At 35.3% G+C, this 19935-nt stretch overlaps 2 protein-coding genes across 3 annotated transcripts; one reads left to right on the top strand and one right to left on the bottom strand.

Annotated features, from left to right (window-relative positions):
* Nucleotides 1-445: 445 nt before the first annotated feature.
* LOC147297366 (BTB/POZ domain and ankyrin repeat-containing protein NPR1-like) lies at nucleotides 446-5631 on the bottom strand. Its single transcript, XM_086242546.1, has 4 exons — nucleotides 3942-5631; nucleotides 2257-3010; nucleotides 1359-1556; nucleotides 446-940 (listed from the first exon to the last, which is right to left on the bottom strand). The coding sequence occupies exons 1-4, from the start codon at nucleotides 4494-4496 to the stop codon at nucleotides 675-677; spliced, it is 1773 nt and encodes a 590-aa protein (XP_086098672.1). The 5' UTR covers nucleotides 4497-5631; the 3' UTR covers nucleotides 446-674.
* A 2724-nt stretch (nucleotides 5632-8355) lies between these two features.
* Nucleotides 8356-12620, top strand: LOC147297367 (putative E3 ubiquitin-protein ligase LIN-1). 2 transcript variants are annotated; one of them, XM_086229505.1, is made up of 7 exons: nucleotides 8356-9566; nucleotides 9697-9844; nucleotides 9950-10920; nucleotides 11009-11156; nucleotides 11337-11618; nucleotides 11761-12070; nucleotides 12223-12620. In XM_086229505.1, exons 1-7 carry the CDS (start codon nucleotides 8509-8511, stop codon nucleotides 12339-12341), a joined length of 3036 nt encoding a protein of 1011 aa, XP_086085631.1. In that variant the 5' UTR covers nucleotides 8356-8508; the 3' UTR covers nucleotides 12342-12620. The 2 variants fall into 2 exon arrangements, with proteins under 2 accessions (XP_086085631.1, XP_086085632.1); XM_086229506.1 differs by having other exon boundaries at nucleotides 11367-11618.
* The last annotated feature ends 7315 nt before the right edge of the window (nucleotides 12621-19935 follow it).

A 19935-nucleotide genomic window follows, 5' to 3' on the forward strand; every position in this document is an offset into this window, starting at 1 on the left:
CTATCCTTTAAACTAACAATTTTAATTGTTGTATCCTACAATCTAATGAACCTTCTTTTTAAATTATCAAAATCCACTCAAATTCATTGTTTCATAATGTTTGACTAAGAAAGAGACATGATGTTTGACTCCTTATGCTTGTCATTCCATATAAGTCGCGACTTGTGAGAAGAAATGACTCCTTACATGCATATGTAAGGAAGGAGTGAAGGACATGATTCATTTTTGAGGTTGTGTATTTAATTAGTCACTATTTTAATCGAGCTAATTTACTCCCATATTTCTGAGAAAAAAAGGAGTCCCATATGTTTTTTTAATTGAAGCAATTTCGTTCTGCCATCCACCAGTCATAATTTAGTTACAAAAGTCAAAATGTACTGATTTTTTTTAATCAAACAAAATGTACTGATTTAAGACAATCTAATTAAAATATAAAACCACTGAGTGATAGAAGAAAGGAAAAGGTAATTTTCATTGATCAAATATCCCAGCTATTCATAGTTCTAGAGAATTACAAAACTAGGGCACCTGCCAGTTCCTTTTTGCAGTTAACAGGGCAACCTGCATCTGCTAAGGCTTCACTACAATAAGAGCCAACACTTAAAGCTCTCGTCAGTCACCTTGAAAAAAATTGCTTGTGATTCTCAAGCTTATTACATACAATTTACATGCCTTCAGAATTTCCTAACCTTATGATTTGCACCAGCTTTTTTTGGAGACGACGTGGAGGATGATGAAGACAACCCAGAGAGGTTACGCTCAGCCTTGTCCTTGCTAAATGCCTTGTGAACTTCTTCCTTAAGCTCCATGAAACGCATCCTCTTTATTTTCTGCTCATCAGGAGTGCCCGTCTCAAGAAAAAACAAATCGGGAAGGTCATCCTCCATGAACTTATCCAGGACTTCGGAGCAATTAGGGAAATAGCATCTACCCATGTTGACTGCCACCATATGACAAGAAGGCTTAAAAGAGAATTACTATGAGAAAATACAAGTGTTTTTACTTTTACCAAGTAGATTGTAAATAAACAAAGTTGTAATTCATCATGTGACATCTTGTGAAGTGCAAAATAAATTGCCTATTAAAGAAACTATATCTTAAGGCAGGGAACTTATGTGCAGTTTATACTTCATATCAACCGTTTTTCTTTTCACCAAGGCATGATTAAGCTTAAACAAAGTCATCTATCAGGTTGTGGAAAAGCAGCTAAAATTCAAGTCTTGCTAACTTCAATAAAATTCTAATAACCATAAGTTCACTGAGTAAAAGAAGAAGGATCAACCAACATTCTGCAATCCAATCACAAGAATAGATAAAAGGTCATCTGTATGTATGAAAGACTAAAAGCATGCAATTACCTGTTTTCACAAGGGCTTCCAACCTAGAATGGAGTCTTTTGTTCTGCACAGTGGGAGTCTCATTTAAATCAACTTCCATCAAATTCCCACTTGAGCCTTTTGAGGAAGAGAGCCCAGCAAACTCAGATGTTGTATCAGCATGAGCAACAACCATGGCTGCCTTGGCTTCAGTAGGGAAGAACAATCGAGCAAATGCTACTGCAATAAATAATGCTATTCAGGCCTTATCTAATAAGTGAAAGGTATCATGTCAGACAGAGGCACAGTAAACCAATGAAAATAAGCAATACGAAAGGTAAGAGGTTGAAAAGCTAGTGAGTGTTTGACCAACTTGATTTATAGAGTATCTTTCCAAGTTCAGGTGTTAATATAAGACGATTACACGTCTACACCCAACTTTTACCAAGTCTAAGAGATAACTTTGCAAACTAGAATGGAAAATAATTTATATAGCCTATATAAGCTATTTGTTTTGTGAATATGTCAACCACTCATTGATAATATGCAATAGGAAGGGACGTGGACCCAAACAAAATTGTGAAAGGAACAAAAAATATGCTCCTTTGACATGAGGCATGAAAATCAACATGCATGAAGGTCACAAGAGAATATAATTGTCCTTTTGATAATAACTCTGGTTCAGGAAAAATATGTTACTTCAATTTCTTGACATATAAAAAACATCACTATAAAGTATAACCTGTAACAAGACAGTGATTGCCGACATGTAGAAGTTAAAAATAAAAAGATAATAATTAATTGATATAATATTTCAAAGCAAAAATTCTGTTTCCTTGTGGAAAAAGAACAAGAGTTTATGGAGAAAGGGCTAGTGACTATGACCTGCCACCACAATTCCTCCATTAATCAATTTGAGAAAATGTCTCACAAATGTTACCTCTGTTCTCCAGGTACAGCAACTTCATGTGCAGATCATCAGCCATTGTATGGGAAGTCATCCATGCATCTCCAGCCATTGGATTCCTCCGCATTTCTCTCTCTAGAACTTCAATGCATATCCGGTCTTTGTTCGCTTCTTGCCCCTGCTCTGTTTTTGAATGAAAATCCTTTGGCCTTGTCAGCCTCCGGCAAATACTAACAGCACTCTGACCATCTGATGTCAGCTCTGATGCACGAGCTCCTTTAGTCAGAAGCAGTACTATAATTGCTGGCTCTTTCCGCATCACAGCAATGTGAAGCACTGTATAACCCCGAGAATTCCGAAGGTTAATATCAGCCAGGCCCAGACCCAGCACTTCAGTTATAACCTTAGGATCGCAGTAAGCTGCAGCATAATGGAGAGCATTGGCTTCATCTAAGGTTATTTTAGACTCAGTTAAAAGAAGTTTCACAAGTTCAACATCATCAGAATCCAATGCCTTATGTATTCTCCTGATTCTCTTTTCATGCAAGGGGTCCACAGCTGGCTTGTCCGGTTCATCATCCTGCTGAGAATTGCAGCGAAGCAATTTAATTTTCTCCACAACCTCATCAGGAAGTTCCTTCTCAAGAAAGATGCTATCAAGATCTGAGCGTGCCACTCTCTCAACACAATCAGCGACAAGCTGGCTCAACTCACAATGGAAGGCAACCACAAGGATTGGGATAACATCTTCTGCCAGAGCTTTCCCAACAAAATTAGTAAGGCGTCGCTGCAAATACATAAATAACCAAATCAGAACATTTTCCATTTTTCTCATCAAATGAATGAGTAATCTATCATAACAATCTATAAACAAGAAAATTTATTAAAAAAATATTAGTAAAATTATAAAATCATGCTTCACAAGAAAAGATGGCCAAATGACACTCATCATATGATGTTGGTTCTATCATAAGTCCTCACAAGAAACCTTCTACCCCTATACTACATGAATGTAAGCTTCAAGGAAATGGTTACTTTATCAAAAGATGCATGCAAATGAACACCAATATATAGGAATTGAAGATGACAAACTCTTATGTTTGCACTATATCAACTCCTTTAAATGAAGTGACAGGAGAGAGAAAATGTAGAAAGAATTGGAGAAGATTGATAGGTTGGGGAGGAGGGTTGGGATTAGGAAAGGACTAACTCAAACATATATGCAAGGAGAGGCCTTCAGACTTCAAAAAGGAGATGGGGAGCTGCAGTTTTTTTTCCTTTCTTTTTTTTAATAATGAGGAAAGACTAAAGACGAATAGAATACCACTTAATTTAAGAATCAAATCCTAGATGTGAGAGAAAGTGACTTAATCACAACATATTAAAGACCAATATTTAGGAAGAGAAGTTATATGTTCAGATCCATATATTCATTTGTTGCGGTCCGTAAGTTATTCTTAAATATAGTTCATGCATTCTATGCATCACATGTTCATGATTTCAAATTGAGGTAAAAGGGAATATAATTTCTTTTCAAAACTGTTCTACATTCTTTGTAGCCCAGCACTCAAAAAAGAAACTCAAACAACTTATTCTCTGAATCTATAATCTGAGCTTCACAAAATAGTAAAAATACCAAGAGTACCACTGTGTTAAGACAAAGATGAGATAGTGTGATAAAAAACTTGATCATAAATTCAGAATAACAGAACACCAACCTGGAATACTGAAACCAAATCCGGCATTTCAAAAATGGAAGAGGCGTACATCAATTCCACAGCAAAATTAATGGCAGGTCTACATGCGTCATGGGCACATAGATTGTGAACACAAGTTGACACCTCCATGGGAGAAGGCTTCAGCTTTCCGGTATACACATAGCTCAAGAAAAGCAAGAATGCTTCATATCCAACTTCACCATAAGGCAGAAACTCACTCATACAATACTTTGGTTTGCCTTCCTTCTCAGAAGATTTCTTTCCTCGCTGGAATAGCTCACGAAAGAACTTACTCCTAGCAGCCAGTATACATCGGTGAACACCAACAGGAATTCCCTCAACTATGATATCAGCATCACTATAATCACTGTCAGAATCAACCAAGAGCTGCTCCAAATTAGAACTAAGCTTGGTCAAACTAATGACTTCAAGACTAGGTAGCACCGCTTCAGAGCGAGAGGAAGATAAGTTATGGCTTATTGAACCATTTGATATAAGGGAAGATGAAGTAAAGCTCAAAGAGGATGATGGTTCAGCTGAATTGGCCATTAACATACTTTACACCTAAAGGTGGAGCCTAGGATGCATCAACATCAAGCATGAATCACATAACCCAAAGCTTACTAATTCTTAAAATACAATCTATAACCCTCAAGTTATATGATCCTGCTGATTGATATGGTAAAGACCTATGAGCGAAAGTGTTTTCAAGAAAGGAAGAGTAAGAAACACAGAGTCCTAAATAACTATATAAACTAAACAAAAGGGGATGACCCAATATGTTGGCAGATGAAAAATTTACAATTTTTAACACTCACAAAATCGAAAACTATCTTAAATTGGATTTATGCTCTTAAAATTTAAATGGTGGGTATCATTGAAATGACATAAACATAAAAGTAATTCAAGATTTTGAGCTACATAGCAAGACCTACACCTAGTATCTCAAATTGGGATCAAATGAGATAACTCTTCCAATGAAATTTGTTTTAACAATTGACTACACACTGACCACAAGACCACTAAGTAAATGTTGGTTTAAAATTGCTAAGCTCAAGCTTCCAAGGCGGAAAAACTGACAAAATCTAAAATACAGAATTAGAATAATGAAGGTCGAGATCTAATCAGCAGAATAACAATATAAACTAAAACTGCGCATCCACCTATTTTTATGCTGTTCTTTTCATATTGCACAACAGAACATTGCAGATTTATCTAAAAAAAAGTCGTATGAAAATATTTCAAAAAAAATTTATACATGCATCAAACTTCTGCTTAAAGTATTTTCCTATCAAATCCCACTTGAACTTTAATACCCAGAAGAGGAAAAGGAGCTTACAAACAAAAAAGGACGAAACTTGGGAACATTAAGTGATTAAAGAGCCAAAATTTCCCAGAAGAAAAAGAAGCATAATATCAAATCCCAAGATTGACAAAGAGAAAAAGGGAGAGGGAGAGATGATGATGATGGGAGGAGGCAAAAGGGTAACAACAGTCATGGCCCCGACTCAATGAGGCACCGAAATTTCATTTTTCGCTATCAGAAAAACAGAGAGAGAGAGAGAGAGAGGTTCGGAGTAAGAAGGAGGAGAGAAGTTTCGTTCGGGGGTGAAGTCGCTTTGGTGACGATTAGGATGGCATCAGCGATCCCAGCTGGGGTGTGCTGACGTAGCAAGTTGCGTCACAAGTGGTTGAAGATTAATGTGATCAAAGAAGTTGGCTTGGCCCATGAGGCCATCATTCATGGTCATACAGTTGTATATTAATCAAGTCTTCTTTCTTTAGTTTATCACTTGCTTGTGAATTGCGTACGAAAGTGATAGAGAAAGAGAGTTGTTGTCGGCCAGACCAATGAACGAGTGAATCAAAAGCAAAGTTGTCGCTAGAAAAAGCAATGGTTTACCGCCACAGCAATTTTTTTCGACTGCTCCCAAATTCCCAATAGAGCTTTTTAGTTTTTAGAGCACTTTATTATTACAATTTTTCTTTTTCTTTTTCTTTTTCTAAATGATTCATTCCATTCTTACTCTCCTCAATCTACATCTTCTAAATGAAAAAAGAATTGAGGATTAAAAAGTTGAACGACATTGACAATGATGATTGTGTTGTAATGTAATAAATTCAAATAAAATCACCCATAGTTTGATTCATTTATATAATATAATATGTTTTGACTGTTTATCAAAACATAAATTATTTCTCAAAGGATACCTTGATAATGAAGCAATATTTTTTTGTAGAAATAAAAAAAATCAATAATAATAGTATAGCAAGCAGCCCTTGCCCATTCCAGCCCCTGTCACTTACAAGACGTCTACCCCCCCATTCCAATTCGATTTTGTTTTTTGGTTACTAACGGGGCTGAAGCCCAACAATAAGCTACTACAAGCATGGGCCTAATAAGACAATCACGAACATTAACAAGATTATGGAAGCCCAAATCGAAAGAATGGCCCAAATGGGCACAATTTTCCTTCAGTTTTGATTTTGCTCACACATTGGAGGGTACCACAAATTATTGGGTATAACCGATACACCGTTACATAGTATAACCAATCTAATATGTAAAGATATTATTGGACAACATATTTATGTTAGTAGGATATAGTATTAATAACATTCACTCATATTTTAACATATAAATTAATTAAACTAAGTAACAATGTATCAGTTATATAAAATAATTTTTCGGTAGATACCTAGTAATTAATTAGCGATCAACTAACATTATTTGTAATTTGTTAGGTTTGATTGTGACTTGTTAGTCAACGAAATTGATATATCATACATTTGCATGCCCACTAGGGAATTGCTACATAATTAACATAAATATAACAAGCATTTTCACTACCAAGTCCACATGTAAAATAACTTTTTAATTGCAAAATTTTTTTTTTGGCCAATAAGCAAACTCATTTCTACCTACTTATTGTACAAAAATTTCCAATTCAAATATTTTTTACTTCACTTAACTGAGAGATATATATTTCATTCATAAACGCTGTAAAAATTCATGATGACTTTCCATAACTTCATGTTTTCATGTTTTTTTTTTTTTGTGGCCAAATTCATGTTTTCATCTTGATATATAATAAACATAATTAAGAAGATTTAAAATACATTACATAAACTTGCTTCAGTGCTTGCATGTGTATTTATGCTTACCACTCACCAAGTTTGTTTCAAAACCAAACCGGATACGCTATGTTTGGCCTAATTAAACCGGAATTAAGCTTTATGGGTCTGAACCGGACAACTTCTGGTAGAAGATAAGAATAGCCAATTGACAAAGAAGAAGACACGACTACGCGAGGGTAAGAGAGAGAGAGAGAAGAAGCACTATCGATAAATGAGAGGAGGAGAAGAAAAGAAAGACGAGAGCGAGACAAAAAACAAAACCACAAAGCGTCATGGGTTTTGGGCTTACCCTCACTCTCATTAATTTGTCGTTCCCATTTTATATGTTCTCTTAAGTCTTCTTGCACAAACTTTTGCATGTGACTATGACGAACATTCACAATCATCTTAATTATCAATGTTCAAAGGTCAAACTTAGATGCTTAGATTCCTACTAGATAATAAGGTACACGTACCATTTTCGATACTTCGATAGCTTTGCCCACAAAAAAAAAAATATTTTTTGAAGCAGTCTTGATAGGTCTATCATACGGCTAGAGGCTAGGGATCACATATTTTAATCATATTAATTGATTACATGATTTCATAGTTAATATGTTAATTATTATCTAATTATAATAAATGACGTAATAAGTATATATATGTACATCCAATGTAATATGTGGTTAACCATATTCATACATAAACTAGGTTGCCTCGTGATATTTTTCTACACTTTGTTTGAAAGATGTCTCAAATTTAAATTCCCTATTTTTCTATATTAGAAAAAATAATACATGATCTCTTTAGCAATTTAGCATTACTCAAATTATATATATTAGACTAACATCTTTTTTCTATAAAGTTGTGGCTGAGTTATAATAGGTAGTTTAACGACATGTTTTCAACAATATGATTATATGAGAGCAGCCTAATTATCTCTCTATCTTTTTAATTTCTGCTTTAATTTAAAAATTCAGTAATTATCTATATGTTTCTCTTTCATTTTTGCAAAAAGATTATTGAAGATTTGAATCGGTGAATTGTGTGTCCCAACTCAGTTAAGCAGCTTACGTACTTGTTGCTCTTCTTGTTTAATATTTTGGTGGTAATTAATTAGACAGAGTACTTATATAAAAAAATTAGTATAATTAATGAAATAAAACATGTTTCATGCATGGAACAATCAAACCCGGTTCACAGCGAAACCGGTTCAGTGCCCACGGTTGCGTTACAACTTACAAGGCGGGCTGGCAGTTAAAACGCTGAAAAAGAATCAGCCAACGGAGTCTTCTTGTCCTCATTTTTGTGTCCTTCTCAACTCTTTCTCTTGTTTCTCTTCCATAGCCAATAGCTGTCATTTTGTATCTTTGGGTTTTGAGAGAATGTCAGTGAAGCTTTTCACAAACACTTCTTTGCTTCAAACCCAAATCCAATCATCCACCAAGAAATGGCTTCCTTACGAGAATTGCTCACAGAAGAAGGATTTCAACGCGGGAAAAAGAAGTTCCCAAAAAGCCAAAAACCAGTGAAACTCAGAGACAGAGTTGCACCAGACGAATCTCTAGCTCTGCTGCCTATACACATCTGCCATGACCGAAAAAGCTACGATTTCTTCAACCACAAGGCTCAGAAGGCTTCCACTCGAAAAGGGTCGGTGAGAAGAGTGAGTTCTACTTCAGAGAGGTCGAATTCCAAGTCATTGGTTTCAGAGAGTTCAAGAAGAAGTGAGCCTTCAATTGATGAAGTTGCTACTAAAGCAGTGATTTCTATTCTCAGCGGCTATGTGGGCCGGTACATAAAGGATGAGGATTTCCGGGAAGCAATCTGCGAAAAGTGCAGTGCCTGTTTGGTGAGAAAGAAAACTGGTTCGGATAATGGGGTGTTTGCAAACTTGGAATTGGGAATTGAAAGCATTAACAAGTTGGTGGAAGATCAAGGGTCGACAAAGAAGGAACTAAGGCTGAAGACAATGAGGAATTCTATTGAGCTTTTGACCAGTGTTGTTTCCTTAAACTCTGGCAAGTCCAAGAATTCCTCAACATGTGGAGTACCCAATTCATATCTCTCTGCTTGTGCTCAACTCTACTTGGCAGTTGTTTACAAGCTTGAGAAAAATGATCGGATTTCTGCTAGGCATCTGCTTCAAGTTTTCTGTGATTCACCAGTTTTAGCAAGAACCCATTTGCTTCCTGATCTTTGGGAGCATTTCTTTCTTCCACATCTTCTCCATCTGAAGATTTGGTATGCCGAGGAAATTGATGTTCTTTCAAAGTCAGACTACTTTGAGAAGGAGAAGAAGATGACAGCTATAACCAAGGTCTATAATGACCAAATGGACATGGGAACTACAGAGTTTGCTATGTACTACAAAAAGTGGCTTAAAGTTGGGGTTGAAGCCCCTCCTGTTCCTCCTACTATACCTTTGCCATCAATACCCAGATGCAGATCATCAAGAAGGAGATCATCAGATTCTCACACTTCAAATTCCTCAGTGAACAAAAATTTGTAAGTGTTTACATTGATACATTTTAATCATTTTTGCAAAACATCAAATAAAATAAAAGAAGATGACTTGTAGTTTGTGTTTAAAATTTCAATTGTGTTTTTTGCTTGACGAATTCCAAAATCACCAAAGATACCGCTCTGTATTTGGCCCCACACTTGAACGGAGTTCTGTGGAGCTCGATGATCGAAATCGAGTTTTAAATGATACTTGGGGTTTAGACGAAGAGACACAGCTGTGTGGAGATGAAGATAACTACAACAGTCTCAATTATGTTCATGTGGGTAACTCTGTCTTCATATCAAAATTCCACACTACTTTGTAAATAATTGAATGTTGCAGTAGAGAATTCACACATATTATCACCATTTTCTGACTTTTGCAGACGGGAGACAAGAATGGACGAAAGTCATCAAGCCAAAGTCAAAGAAATCCAAAAAATGAGTTATGGTCTGAGACACAGAAATCAGACTATTTTGGATTCTTTAGCTGCCAGAATGTACCAACAGAGTGCTTGGCAAACAGGAATCTTATAGTAAAAAGCAAATCAACCCGAAACGAAGATATTTCCCATCTTCCTTCAAGCAATTTGAGCAGCGCTATTAGTACTATTTACTCCTCGGATAATTTAAGTGATTGTGAAATTGCAATTCGTGTAATTACCAAAGCTTGGTTGGACTCACATGGTGACCCTGTCATTGAAGCTATGTTATCAAAGGCACCTGTTATCCTCGGAATGCTGGAGGTGTTGTTTGCTTCCACTGATGATGAAATATTAGAATTAGTAATATCAGTTTTAGCTGAATTTGTAGCAAGAAATGAATTGAATACACAGATAATACTAAATTCAGATCCACAGCTTGAAATCTTCATGAGACTTCTAAGAAGTAATGGTCTATTTTTGAAAGCCGCTATTCTGCTTTACCTGTTAAAGCCAAAGGCCAAACAGATGATATCACTTGAATGGGTGGCACTAGTCCTTCGAGTACTAGAGTTTGGAGACCATTTGCAGACCCTATTCACAGTAAGATGCAGTCCTCAAGTGGCAGCATTATACCTTTTGGACCAGCTTCTTACAGGTTTTGATGAAGAAAGAAACTTAGAGAATGCTAGACAGGTGGTTTCTCTAGGGGGGTTGAGCCTTCTGGTGACACAAATTGAGAGAGGGGAGACTCATGAGAGGAACAATGTTGCTTTGATCATTTCGTGTTGTGTTCGAGCTGACGGAAGCTGTCGAAACTACTTAGCTGATTTTTTGAACAAGGCTTCTCTTCTTGAACTCATAGTACTTGGAAATGGCAGCAATTCTACGGGTTCTGCATTTGCTATATTATTCGAAATACTCTGCCTTAGTAGGTATGGAGTTATTGCTTACCTTTCTTCAGTCTTCTGGTTATTTTTAGATGTTCTATTATATTCTGATAATCTAAATGTTTCTTCTCAGACGAACGAAGATCACTAAAATCCTAGAAGGACTTAAAGAAGGATCTGGTGGCTTGAACACAATGCAGATTTTATTGGTCTATCTGCAGAGAGCTCCACCCGAAGAGCGCCCATTAATTGCTGCCATATTACTACAGCTTGATCTCATGGTAAATCCATTGTTAATGCTTTCATCTTTCTTATCATAAAGGGGAATAGGGAGAGAGATATGTCTTAATATTAATAGAAATAGTTGCTTTAAAATTTATAATTTTTCTAAACTTTTCAACAGATGAGTAAATCAATTTTTGCTCTGGACTTTTTTTTTTTTTTTTATATATCTTGAATAGTTCCCACATGGAGTAGCAGTTTTGTTGCAGGGAGATCCTTTTAGGTGCAGTGTCTATAGAGAAGAAGCCATTGAAGCAGCTATAGCAGCTTTAGATTGTCGAACATGTGACGAAGAAGTCCAAGAACAATCAGCAAGAGCTCTCTTAATGTTGGGAGGCTGGTTTTCTTACACAGGAGAGGCCACAACAGAACATTGGCTTTTACAACAAGCAGGTTTCAGTTATTGGAGAAGGGATTCATTTCACTTCAACGAAAATGTCTTAGATGGTTTTGTACACTCGGTAAGCTTGCTACTAAACTACACAGCAGAGCCTTATCAAATTATCAAAAACCAACAAACAAGTAATGACACCATTTTTATGTGATCCGAATAATAATTGTTCCTAACAGTAGGTTGATTCTTGTAATCTTGTAAATAATTAGAATGAAGATGAAGAAGCAACAGAAGATTGGCAAAGGAAAGCAGCCACTGTTTTATTCAAAAGTGGCAATCAGAAGCTATTGGAGGCCCTTTCTGATTCCATAGCAAATGGCATCCCAAGCTTAGCACGAACAAGCCTTGTCACTGTGTCATGGATGAGTAGCTTTCTCAATACAGTTGGAGATGAAAATTTGAGGTCCATGGCATGCTCAGTTCTTGTGCCTCAGTTGCTAGAATCACTGAATTATGACAAAGATGTGGAGGAAAGAATACTTGCTTCATACTCATTACTGAATCTTGCAAAGAGTTCAGGTATGTTTTGACATGCAGAGAACCAGAATGTGATATACAAATTGCTAGTCACCCTTTAGGTTCAAACACTGAAAATTAGCAATAAAGTTACACCTGCCTCACTGTATTTATTGAAAATGAAGTATTTATTTATTTTTTGGACAAATTTTCAGCTGATGAATACATCCCCATGCTGTGGTCAGTGGACAAAGAGTTGCTCAGCAAACTTCAAAACCTCTCCTTAGTGACATGGACAGCTAATGAGCTTATTTCAATCATCACAAGCAACTAGAGGCGTAATCACTAAGAGAACTAGAATGTATTCCAAATTAAAGAAATACCAGCAAATGAATTGAATCTTCCTTCGGGGCAGTTTAGCAGTGCTGGAATTGGAGTGTCTGTGTTGGAAATTTCCTTTTTCCTTTTTGGTTGTGTGCTTGTATTCCACATATTTCTTTGTTAGGTCTTTTGTATAGTGCAGCATATTTGAGGACAAAAGATTATTTTTCTTAACAAAGAGTGATGTGTACAAAGTAAGAACTTCTGATTTAACCACAACTACATTTCAACACACTATTATTTTTCACTAGGAATGTGACACATACACATTACATAAGGAGGCATTCTCAGTTCACTTCTGTAAAACGTCACCAGATGCAACTCCGAAAATAACCCACAAACCCAAATGTCAACCTGTGATCTCCACATTGAACCAAAAGCTTCCTCAAAGTTGGTAATGATTGTATCATTGGCCACACTGATGATCTGTCATTCCAATACACTCAATTGCCCAACTTACAATCTTTCATAGCAAATCTAACCAGTGACTTTCGCAATTCTGCAGTTCTTGATAAGTTCCTCTTATATCAAAACAGACAAAGAACAATGCCAACTTTGGTTTTTGAATTAATGACATGTTTCTGTCAATGTCCTTATATAGCAAAGGGCATCTCCAAGTGGAGGGCACTAGCTACAATGCCAAATTGCCAACTAACACAAACAACAAATACAATCTATTAATGCAAGCAAGCTTATACTTCTGAAGATAACATGCAAATTTTCATGGTCCCCCCATACTCCAAGAGGACTTCCATTCACCTTTTGCCAACTCTCACATGCCTTGGCAGATATTGTACAAGAAGTAAACAAAATGCATTAACTTGCACCACAATTTTGATTAGATCATTTTGAGCTTACAAGTATCCAAGTAAAGGACCTCATGAAACAACAATCCCCATTCTGAAGTTGTGTATTGGATTCAAGAGGAACCCAATTAACCTCATGAAACATTCCAAACTAGCACATTACTTAAACTGCTTTTAGAAAGGAAAGGAAACACCATATGCAATTTCATCCCAGAAAGTCATTCAAAGAAGAGATTCTGAAAACTAACCCAAATTAATTATTTGACTTCCCTTTTAATTTTCAACTAATAACTTGGGATTTTTGGTGCATGCTAACTTAACTACTTAGCTAACCAATGAACCCCATGATCCCCATCCGCAATGTAATCGGGAGCTGCTAACTTCTTTTTTCTTTTCTTTTTGGGTCAAACGAAGGTGCTAACTTCAGATTCCCGTGTTTTTGTTTCATTGTTTGTCTTTGTTTTTTTTTTTTTTGGCCAATTGTTTGTCTTAGTTGCGTTAAAACTTAAAAGTCCTTGATTTTAGCCTGCTCATTGCACATGTCTAGTTTTTCCAAATTTGTTTTTATGCGGAATCATCATTAAGAAATACAAAAGAGTTCCTTTTTTGGCCATTGGACACGGGCTTCACTAAAATGGCAAAAAGCCATGCACAACACTTACAACCAACCATAAAACAAAGATAATTGTTGAGGACCCGAGGTATACGTAATCAGTTGAAAGGGTCATATAATTTCCTCTATACACCTAAGTAGGATCCCCTTTTTCTGTAAAAAAAAAATAAAGATTTTTTGACACGACATATTAGAGCATCCACAATGGTTGTTTAATAATTCAGTTTAATAGTTCAATTTTTTGAACTATTTATTATAATTTTACTTGCAGTGGTTATTTAATAGTTTAGTTTAAAAATTTAAGATGAGACATAATGAGATATAATACAGTTCATGTGTTGATAGGAGAGAGATTGTAGATTTATATTTTTTCACATGATGAGCCAACTTATTGAAATGAATTTCATTTTAAAATTTAATTTTGTGATCTCTAAAATGAACTATTGATTTCCAAATTAAAATGAAGTCTATTATTGCAAATTTGTAAGTCATTTTTTTACCTTCAGTTTAATTTATTGTAATAAAATTAAAATGAACCTCTTAGTGGGTTTGAGTTTAGCATGTATAATTTTGGGCTATACACAGGTCACCCACCAAACATGAAGTATGTCATTTTCGAGTCAATCTGCACAACTCGAATGACATGCTTAATTTACAACACAATAGGTTTTACACGTCTAGTTAAGTAATATTTTTTACAGCAACACAAAAAAAAAAAAATTAGAATTTAGATAAAAGTATAAAACTATAAAAGAAAGATATTATCCTTTAATTAAATTTGTGTTTTTGGTTTACGTATATAAATATATTATCAGGTTAAGTAATTATGTCCTCCTCATGCATGACGCCTGGCCTGATGGGCCCCAATTCTTATAGAGGATTCTCTGACGGTCGGCCCAATGCAGAGCACTGTAGTGTGTACGAGTTACTACCGGGGAAATACTTAGGAGTGGACCTCAATATTCACCCCAGTTGAATGAACCAATTAAATTCTTACACATGTCCTCTTATACTAAGTAATTATGAGAGAGAAACTTATTTTAAAATCAGTAATGCTACACTTACCACATTTTTATACCACAATTTCATACCATCTTACATGGCATTCATACATTGGACACTAAAAATTAAAAAATAAAACCTAAAAAAGAAAAAAAAATACCTTTTCAATAAAGTAATGACACATCAGGTGAGATATAAATGTGAAAAAAAAAATATGTGACAACTAGCATTATATTTTTAAAATAATGATTTAATTTAAAACCAAGTTTGAGAAAGAAGTAAAAATATACTGCCAAATACTTGAAAATGACCGTCAAGCGCTCAGCGCCTGATATGTGTAAAAAAAATAAAAATTAATGGACCAATATTATGTAAATGGTTAAATCAGTAAATTATAAAATTAGTTAAAATTTTAAAAGTTATAAGACTTTAATTAATAAATTGTAAAATTAAAAAAGCTGAATGAAAGTCTCCTTTAAATTATACACCGACTTTTTCACCCAATTCCCTCAACCCTTGTCTCCACTGGCACTAAAGCTATGCATTGGTCCATGCAGCAATAGAGAAGAGGTTCGATTATTTATGTTGATTCTTAATTGGCTATATTAAGTAGTTAACAACAGAATAAGGGCCTGTTTTGCTCAAATCCAAATCTACCTGTTTGAATTTAAATTAAAGAGAAGATTTAGATTTGGGCCAAATCCAAGATGGATTTGAAAAACCCAAATTTATGAATTTCAAATACTATATGAAACTAGGTATTTGAAATTCATCATCTCATTCAATTCTCTCTCTTCCGCACGGTAACACCACTGTTGGCAGTTACTGCCAGCGACTAACTTCGGCCACTCTCTGGTGACTTTTCCGGCAGACTGTCGGCAACTTTCCGACTGACCTCTGGCGACTTTCCTGGCTGACCTCCAGCAACTTTTCTGGCCAGCCTCCACCAACTTTCGGCCACTTTTCCAGCGACCCCTTCCGACCAATATATTTATCATATATTGCTAAATATATGAAAATTAAAATTAAAATCATATTTCATATTTATTATTATTAATCATTTGTTTAAAAAAAATGAAGAGATTTGAAATCTAAATCCAAATTCAAATTCAAGAATCCAAACGGGCCTAAGTGTATAACCGGCGTAGGACAGTAAGAGCATATCAACAAGTTTGTAGACAACAAAACCTCCAAAGAACAAAGTAAAGAGCAAATGATGCCAAGAACTGGAAATGATGCAATGTGGAATCCCAATCAAATTGCTTAGTACCATCAAAATTGGATCCAAAGTACGTAGTACTCCATCTCCATGAAATAAGTCTCCAACCTTCAATTCGGACAGAACATGTTACTTTTGAGCTCATTAAGAGACCATTGACATTTTGGAAGAGCAATGAGATTCTTATAATTGACAAAAATGGATCAATACTCTCCTATAACTTCAGCACCAAAATGCGTACGTATCTTTTCAAAGCGTGTCAGAGTATTTTGGCAAAGCTATTGTTTATGTGAATAGTATAGTTTCGGTTAGTGGTGGAAACAAGCTTAAGAACAGAGAATTCTAGCATTGTAATTTCTTACTGTCTGCTATATATGTAAAAGCTTGATAAAATATATTTATCAATAAAGGTGTTGAAATTTTATTTTTTGTTCTCCAAAAAAGTAGCACTGCGCAAATGATAAAAGGTTTTTTACTTTTTTACAGAGTGAGGAGGGTTATAGGCATGTTGACGTGGAGTGATCATGAAATTACCAAATGGGATTCTGCCCTCCTGCTAAGCAAGTGAAAGACCATGAAATACTCCCCACAGTTCAACCTCAAGGATTCTGCCCTTCCCAATTAAATTAGCAATAAATCCTATAAATTAATTAAACCAAACACCATGCATGCTCATCTCTGATAATTAACACCTCCAGCTCCCATATTACCAAAAGGACCCTGGCATGTGTCATCCACATTGAGCTTAACTATGTCATAACAAGGAGGAGATCACCAGTGAATCACAACCTCCGGTGATCCTGTGGAGGAGGCTTAACAGAGACTTAATTTCCTATTAACATCAAACCACTCTCTGGCATGCATATTGCAGAATATATAATAGCTAGCTTGAGGACATTGAGGAAAATCAATTCAAATGATTACCATAGGGTAAACACAAAGATCAAAGACCAATTAAGGCAAACCTTATGGACCAACACACTTAGATTGCAGGTTCTTTATTAGCCAATCAGGAAAATTGGTGGAATTTATATTCAAACTTGATGCATGCATGTTAAGATTTATTATAACTCAATATCCAACAACATGACTAAGCCAGCATGATGAACCAGAACAACATGAATAAATCCAATGCTTCTAATTAAATCTAGCTATTTATGTTGTCTTATCCTTTTTCATGTAGTTGTAGACCACTAGATCAAAAGATAATCAAGATTGGACAACATATAAAAATCAAAGGCGGATTACAACCATCTCATAAACATAATTCTTATTTATTTTTTATTACACCAATTAAGACTCCATTTAGCTGATGGACATGCATAGATATATATGGTTCTTATTACAATAGAATTATACTAAACTTAATTATAAAGTTATAATTTAGGGAACCTCTATAAGCTGCCGCGTATCACATTTTGGTGTGCGGGGACAATCTATCAGATTCATTCCGGCCGTATTGTCAAAACAGATGACCACCTCATGCAATTGTTGAATCGGAATAGCATACTTGCAACGAATGATAGCGTTGTGTCCAGTATATTTTGCTATGTCTCTAACAAGACTATAGTAGTTATACTTGTTCCCTGAATGAATGTTGGAAGGACCAAGCAAATATGTTAACTCGTACTGCTGCCACTTCTTGTGGGATTCCTGAAAGTAGTCTGTTTGCGGAAAAATATTGTCGGAACATCTGCCATGTTTGTCGTACTCATGTTTCCAAAAAACAACAGTTGTACACTAGGCCAAGATCGATAACGCCAGATCGGCTTGCTGTCGAGAGGACAACTAAAGATCCAACACAAACAACGTAACGTTAATACATATTGTGAGAAAAGCGTACATATATAAGAAATTAGAAACTACAATACATATACACACGTACGTACCTGATTTAGCTGAAAAGTTGGACCACCATTAATAGAGCAATCCAGAAAAGCATTGGTTTATATAGATGAAGACGAATGACATGCATGGAGATGGAGTAGTGCTATAGTGATTTAGACTTATACTGACTTACTGAATTGAGAATTTCTTCCTAAGCAATTATGCTTCTATTTGTGGCACTGCACTGGCTGCATGTGTGAAAAAGTGAAAAATGATCAAGCCAATGTGATCATGCATTCGCACTGCACCTTAATTTGGTCAGTGTGACTCAGTTGTGCTTAATTAAACTTGATTGTGCAAATGGCCACGCAATTGATCGAGCCTTATTTTCTGAAATTAATTTGCAGGACATGCAGGGAGTGTTTCAAGAACTTAAAATGTCAATGCCATGGAAGTAGCAATTAATGGATTTTTGTTCAGGAAAAATAATGGGGAAAAACAGCTAATTATCATCTTTCATCCCATTGAGGAATCAAAATACATTATTGTGAAAATGATATATAAGCTTCCAATCAATATAAAGCACCTACTTCCTGGCCTTAATTATACACGTACGTCACCATAATTGAACCCTTAGAATTCAATCTATTTTTACCCTATAGAAACTTGTTAAACATGTTTTTCAGTTTCCAATTTTGCAGACATACCCCAACTTTGAAAAATCAAAATAACCATCGCAAATTCGCAAGTATAATTTGGGGATTTTTGAGAGTTTCAACTTTACAAATAAAGATTATCGAAAATATTTTGTTCGTCCATTTATTTGATCAAAGTTAGATAGACAAATGATTTCCGATTTGACTAATTTTTTGCAAGGATGATCTACTAATGAAGATGTAAAAATTGAACGGTTCGGATCGACACAAAACGACTCGTGTGGGCCCCAATAGGGTATACCTCAACATAAATAAGTTGAGGTATACCTCAACAGAAGGAGCCTATATATATATATATATATGCAGTTGTTGCCGTCTAGTGGACGGAACCACTAGAATTGAAGACCTTCCCACTATAATTTTTCTCTGTCAATATATGACTCGATATTCATTTGATTGCTTGATAGGTTCAAAATCATCACAAATGGAAAGTTGACCCAGATCGAACGGCATTGCTTTGGGGTTCGTGTGACTTGATATATATGTTTAAGGCGGTTATATGACAAATGGGTTTTAGCAATTTTTGGTGATCTATCTATATTCGAGTATGTATTTCATATCATGCTTATCTGCCATGTAATATTCATATCAGAAAAAAACGTAAGAAAAGCAAATATTAATGGAATAAAAAATGGAGTTAAAACAAACCACGGACTTGTATATGCAAATGCTGTATACTGTAGTGTTGCATGCAATTCTCAAGCTGCCCATTACTCATGCCAAAATGGCTGGCTATTTAAAACATTGTACCCCAATATAGACAGCAGAGCAGTGGTCCAATAGTAACTCATAAGAAGGCCTAGGATAGCCCATAATTCTAACATGTAAATTGGCCCATCATAATAGGCCCACGACTAGGTTGTTATCACAATTAATTAACCACTACTCCTCTGAACTCGGTTGTGGTTTCTTGCTTAATCAATGGGATTATGGCCATCATTTCTTGAATTGTGAGATGCCACTTGATTTCAGAAATTATGGGATTATGGGTTAGCTGCTAACTTTAATTACCTGAAAATTTATATTGTATATATGGGTTTTCCTTGATTCTTATATTTTGTTCGAAAGTATAATGAATAAAGGGTTAGGTTGGATAGAATAACGAAGGAGAATTGCCTTTTATATTATTCACAAGTCTAATGTACTAGGATTAAAATCCTCCACTATAATATACCAGCAGAAAGTACGTCCTAGAAGCTCTTTACAATGGGTACATACAAAGAATCTTAATTATAATAAATGAGTTTAATATAAAAACACTTTTTGAAGTTTTAAAACTTACAGCGAGACTCCTTAATGTTTCAATTTGTTTTCATATAACTCTTTTTGTTAAAATTTCATTCAAAAATATCTTTAAATAACAA

This window comes from Dryas octopetala, chromosome 1 (assembly GCF_963921425.1).
Source record: "Dryas octopetala chromosome 1, drDryOcto1.1, whole genome shotgun sequence".
Classification (NCBI taxonomy): domain Eukaryota; kingdom Viridiplantae; phylum Streptophyta; class Magnoliopsida; order Rosales; family Rosaceae; genus Dryas; species Dryas octopetala.